Source organism: Oryzias latipes, chromosome 21 (assembly GCF_053564925.1).
Source record: "Oryzias latipes strain Hd-rR chromosome 21, Olatipes_Hd-rR_3.1".
NCBI lineage: Eukaryota > Metazoa > Chordata > Actinopteri > Beloniformes > Adrianichthyidae > Oryzias > Oryzias latipes.
In genome coordinates, this window is record NC_136257.1 from 9,432,835 (window position 1) to 9,438,141 (window position 5,307).

Below are 5,307 nucleotides of genomic sequence, written 5' to 3' on the forward strand. Positions count from 1 at the left end.
GACTGAATGAACAGGGCTGCAAAGAGGAGGTGCACCTGCAAATTCAGCGCTGTATTAATGTGCGTGACCTGTTCTGGTGGTCATGCAGCGGAGGAGCAGGAAACAGGAAGTTGGGTGACTGAGGGGGAGGGGCTGGCTGGTTTTAAAGATTTATATGAGAAAGGAAAGTAGCAGTTGGAAGATGAGGGGAAGAAGTTTTTATTGCACATGTTCTTTGAGCCAAACATCCTAACTCATGGTTGTTAGCCGCCCATGTACACATTAATCACACGCATTAATCTGTATTCAATTTGGGTCCAGACTGACCTTGAGCGTTTCACCTGAGGTATGCGCTTTGCATCCATTAAGTCGGTGTGGTGTAAAACCATCGCACAGCATCAGCGTGAAGTGTCTATTACCGCCGTCTTATTTCCTGTTTATATGGCAACTGCCTCAACATCCTGTTTTTAATTACTTCTCTCCTGCAGCAGATGCTTCTCACAGCAACCTGCTGTGGATTACTCCCCTGAGAACTAATGTGCTGTGACAGACCCCACTTTTCCAATCAATAACTCGCCCTAAATCTGCCATCTCTCTGCCTGCCAAACACACTCCCACTTCTAATGGCACATCATTTTCTTTAAGGGGGTGTAATTGCAGACGGTGGAAAGCTGGAGCCATTTCTGTTTCGACGACGCAAACACTGTGAAGGAATCTAAAAGTAGACGGAACACACAGCACACAGGAAGCGATGGGGGCTTTTACAAAGCTCGCCACCGTTTCTAACACACTTCAGAAAGCACTCACTTCCCCGTTTTGACTGTAAGAGTTTAAATATTCTTCATGAAATCGCTTTCACTTCACAAACCGGCTGCTGTTAGCCTGTCAAGATGTGGGTTTGAGTTCTGGGGTAAGTTAAACCTTAAATTGACCGTAGATTTCTGATCTGCTTCATATTTGAGGTCAAATCAAGCAGGATTATGTCTCCTCACAGGTTTATTTCATTCTATACAACAATTTAATTTTATTTTTATTTTTTTATGGGGGAGAGGGTCAATTTGATTTTAGGATTAAATATTGTATCTTGTTTATTATAAATATATGTAATGAAAGGTATTTAAAAGGTCCTATCCAAAAGTCACATGACTTCTATCAATAGAGAGCTACTGAGAAATTTCACTTCTGTATTTGTGACTAAACATTACCTTACTTTAATACATTTGCTTTTTTGTTTACATTTTGTTAAAAAGGGGTTAAGTGAACATGAATGTAATAAATGTTGTTGTGTCTGCTTTTGGTATTTTTACTTTTTGCTGTGGTTTTACAGCCAGACTCTCCCACAATAAGCACATTCAAAGGACACGTCTGGCTATTTAAGTTACATCTGTGGCTTTTTTTAAACGCAAAATCTCTGACTGAGATTAAAAGAAGAGCACTTTTGCTTTTCTTGTTTTTTTTTCCTGTTTTTCTCTTAGATTCTGCACATTTGGACAATTGAGGTTCCTCTGTCACTTAAGTAAGTTCTGGTTTTCTCCACCCCATGTTCCCACAACAGCTGATCTGTTTTGGGACAAAAATCCAAAGAAATATTTTTTTGAATGTCACCTTTTCTGTTTTTAATATTCTGTTTATTCTGGAGTTGTGCCATCACAACACAGCTGCTATAAAAAGGGTTTCTAACTTGTCGACAGGTTTCATGTAGGAAGAATTTGACACCATTTTTTAACATTTGTTGGTTTATCTTTCCTTTTTTTTGTCTTTGACTTGGATTCATGGAGGCTGCAACCACATTGTGGTTTGATGCTACGTTCACACCAGGCACGCGATGCACGTTCACAAATGTACTAAACGTGCGTTCCTGAACGTGCTTTCAGTATATGGTGTTCACACTGGACACGCAGGGAAGGGCTTCTCCTTTTTCTACCGTTCACTGGCGCATGTCTGCCACCTACAGATGGAAGAGGCTTGCTGCGAAATGTTGAAGCAGTGAAATTCCAGTGAACAAATCAGAGTTCCTGATTGGTCAAAGTTCAACCTGGTTTAACTTGCAGCACACATTTAATGGTAGAAACTTGCGTAGTGACGCGGAAAGCCCAAAACACTAATTTGCGCACATTTCCATAGACTTTTAATTCAAAGTGCTCGCTTGAACGTGCATTTCTGAGGATTCAAAGGTCATTCCACAACCATGTAATCCTCAAATCTATTTAATGTGGTTCCCAAGCACAGATTTAGCTTCTATTTGTAGAATCCTGATGGTTTACACAACACCTCATTTTTAATTGATTAAAAATGTTGATCCAGCAAATAACTTACGTTTGAATACGTTGAAACCGACGTCTCTCCAACTAACCAAACCCTTCACTTCCAATGGGATTTGGGGAAACTTGGCTGTTCAGATTTGCCCACAAAGATTTCAAATTTTCCCAAATTAAAGCATAAATGTACAGAAAAACAAAGTCACTCCCGTGACAAAAAGTAGTTTTTTTCAATGTACAAGTTATTCTGGACTAAAAGTGAGGCAGTATAGTGTACTTTCTACATACGATCTTTTGTTTACTTAAAATTTCTTATTTAGTCTGAAAAAATATTCACTTACTGCATTTAATGGTCTCTATAGTAAACTTGCTAGATTTATACTCAAGTATAGTTCATAAAATGAACTTCATGTGTACTACTTTTTCTAAGAGCTGTTTCATAAGATCCAACCCAAACTGATAAAAGCCAAGCAGAGATAAATCAGTGAGGATTTAGATACACTTTAGTTTGATTTCCAGCATATTCAGTAGCTCCTCTTGTTTTTTTTTATAGACTAATAAATAGGCCAGTCAACCAAATTGAAGGTTTTTTCATTGTAATAAATTTAGGAAACTTGTTCTGCTGGTAAACTGTCAAATCTAAATTTGAAACAAACACCTGTGACCGTGGCAGACAGAAAGAGGAACCTCGGTCTGTAATAAATAAAACATCATCTTTACTGCTGGAAATCATCCAGTAAAGCAAAAAATAGGACATTTGAAGCTCAAAGTCCCACTCTGAAGATCTTTTGATCTATTTAAAGTGTTCCCAATTTTTCTTTTTTATCACGATTTTGCCGTATTCAGCCAAAGTCAAAACATATTTGTCATTTTCTAGTACATAGTTTCTGCAGAGCGGCAGTAGTTAATTAAAATAAGCCTCTGAGTTGTGAGCAGGGCTGTCGGTGTGAGGTAAGCCCAACCCCACTTCCCAAAATCTATCAGTTTATATTCTCTCTTGCTTGCTTATGGACCCTCACAACCCCAACCTAAAATTAGTGGTGCTACAAAAATGGTGCGCAATGTTGGAGCTATCCAGCGGTACAGTTTAGATCCAGATTCCAGCGCTGATGAGGAAAATGAGACATACATAGATCTAGTCGTCTACAAGTGGATGCATCAGAATAGAGCGGCACAGGGAGCTTGCGGCTTGCTTCAAATGGCCTTTTCCCTCTACTTTTGATTCACAAAAATTTGAGCCTAATTTTCCTGATATCTGTCCTCCATCATCAGAAAAAGCCTTAAAAACATGTCAAAAACACAAAAAACACTTTGTTCATCAAAGGGGGTCTTAAATTTGCATCATTTGTACATTTTTTCTGGAACCTAACAGCAGATTGTGGTCTTCTCAGGATGAAGGTGGGTTGGATCTCCTCCAACATGTCTGAAGATCCGGGGAAGCCAGAGCAAGGCCCGCTGGAGTACCGCATAGTAGCCCTGGTCTTCTACAGCATCATCTTCGTCATCGGAGTCACAGTGAACCTCACTGCTTTATGGGTGTTTGCCCTGACCACCAAAAAGAAAAACTCTGTGACTGTCCACATGATTAACGTGGCAGTGGTGGATTTGACCTACACCCTGCTGCTTCCCTTCAGGATGGTTTACCTCCACCAGGACTACTGGCCTTTTGGAAACATGTTCTGCCGGGTCACTGCGGCCCTCACCGTTTTCTACCCCTGCATAGCCTTGTGGCTGTTTGCCTTGATCAGCGCTGACCGCTACATGGCCATCGTGCAGCCGAAGCACAGCAAAGAGCTGAGGAATGTGCCGAAAGCCGTGGTGGGGAGTCTGGGACTGTGGGTCATGACTCTGGGCAGCACGGTGCCCTTGATCTTCCCAGACCATGATCCTGACCGCGTCTCTAACTTTACCACATGCATCAAGATGCAGGACATCATCTACATGCGTCAAGAGAACTCAGTCAACTTCATCAGGCTCATCTTCTTCTTCCTGGTGCCCACATGTATCATGATCGGCTGCTACGTCACCATCGTGGACAATCTAATCCACGGTCGCACCTCTAAACTTAAGCCCAAAGTGAAGGAAAAGTCCATCCGGATCATCATCACCCTCATTGTCCAGGTGCTGGTATGCTTCGTGCCTTTCCATGTGTGCCTGGTGCTCCGTCTGCTGGGGGACGCTGAGGATGGGGGCTTCAGCACGTGGGCAGTCTTCACCACCTTCCTGATGAATCTGAGCACCGTTCTGGACATCATTTTGTATTACATTGTCTCAAAGCAGTTCCAGGACAGAGTGATCAGTGTGATTCTGTACAGGAACTACCTGCGAAGCGTGAGGCGGAAGAGCAGGCACACGCACACGGGCAGCATCCGCTCCTTGAGCAACATAACCAGCGCCATGATCTAAACCCCCCCCCCCCCCCCCCAAAAGAAAAAAAACTCAAACTGAAACTCTAAAGATGGCAGTACTGTATTCCGCTTGTGGTTGATTCCAAAAAAAAAAAAGAGCAATCTATTTTTTCACAAGTGTAATTTACACTCACAGTATGGGAGTGCTGCTGTTTTGGCGAAAAGCATCTGTGTTCAGCTCTGATTGACTCGCCCATGAGATTCAAGCTGTGAGTTTTCCTTATAACAGCCAAAGCACAAGTGTCTGTGGAGCAGGTGTGACACGTGCAGGTGAAAATAAAGCACGGCGAGCCTTTTAAAGCGCAGAATGACACTGCTCACATCCGTATGCACAACACGGAAACTTAACCTCGTTACCAGGCGAGGGTCTGACCGCCTGCACAGGAAACACGGGGGGGGCTTCAAAGAGGCTGACGCTTTAGTCGGAGCCTCCGAGGTTTACAGAGAGGACATGTGCAAATGTTATGATTCATAAACACCACCGTTGTTGCCATTTGGTGTTTGGTTTGATTTTCAGTGCAAACACACCAAGAAAGATGCTGTAAAGCTACTGACCAGGTGATGGCAGCATGGCACAGCTAGATCCCACTCGCTTTTTGACATCAGTGTTAACTTTACCAAAGTGAACAGCCCGGTAGTTTTTGGCTCCAACATTTCAACCG

General features: G+C 42.5%; 1 protein-coding gene across 2 annotated transcripts; it reads left to right on the forward strand.

The window, feature by feature from the left end:
- The first annotated feature begins 644 nt into the window (after nt 1–644).
- On the forward strand, nt 645–4,953 carry gpr18 (G protein-coupled receptor 18). Of its 2 annotated transcripts, XM_004081450.5 has the most exons (3): nt 645–889; nt 1,455–1,495; nt 3,629–4,953. In XM_004081450.5, exon 3 carries the CDS (start codon nt 3,630–3,632, stop codon nt 4,641–4,643), a length of 1,014 nt encoding a protein of 337 aa, XP_004081498.1. In that variant the 5' UTR covers nt 645–889; nt 1,455–1,495; nt 3,629; the 3' UTR covers nt 4,644–4,953. The 2 variants fall into 2 exon arrangements, with proteins under 2 accessions (XP_004081498.1, XP_004081499.1); XM_004081451.5 differs by lacking the exon at nt 1,455–1,495 and having other exon boundaries at nt 751–889; nt 3,629–4,738.
- The last annotated feature ends 354 nt before the right edge of the window (nt 4,954–5,307 follow it).

What these genes read in the sequence shown, in the direction of transcription:
- gpr18 (XM_004081450.5), top strand. Translation starts at nt 3,630, where the DNA reads ATGAAGGTGGGTTGGATCTCCTCCAACATGTCTGAAGATCCGGGGAAG.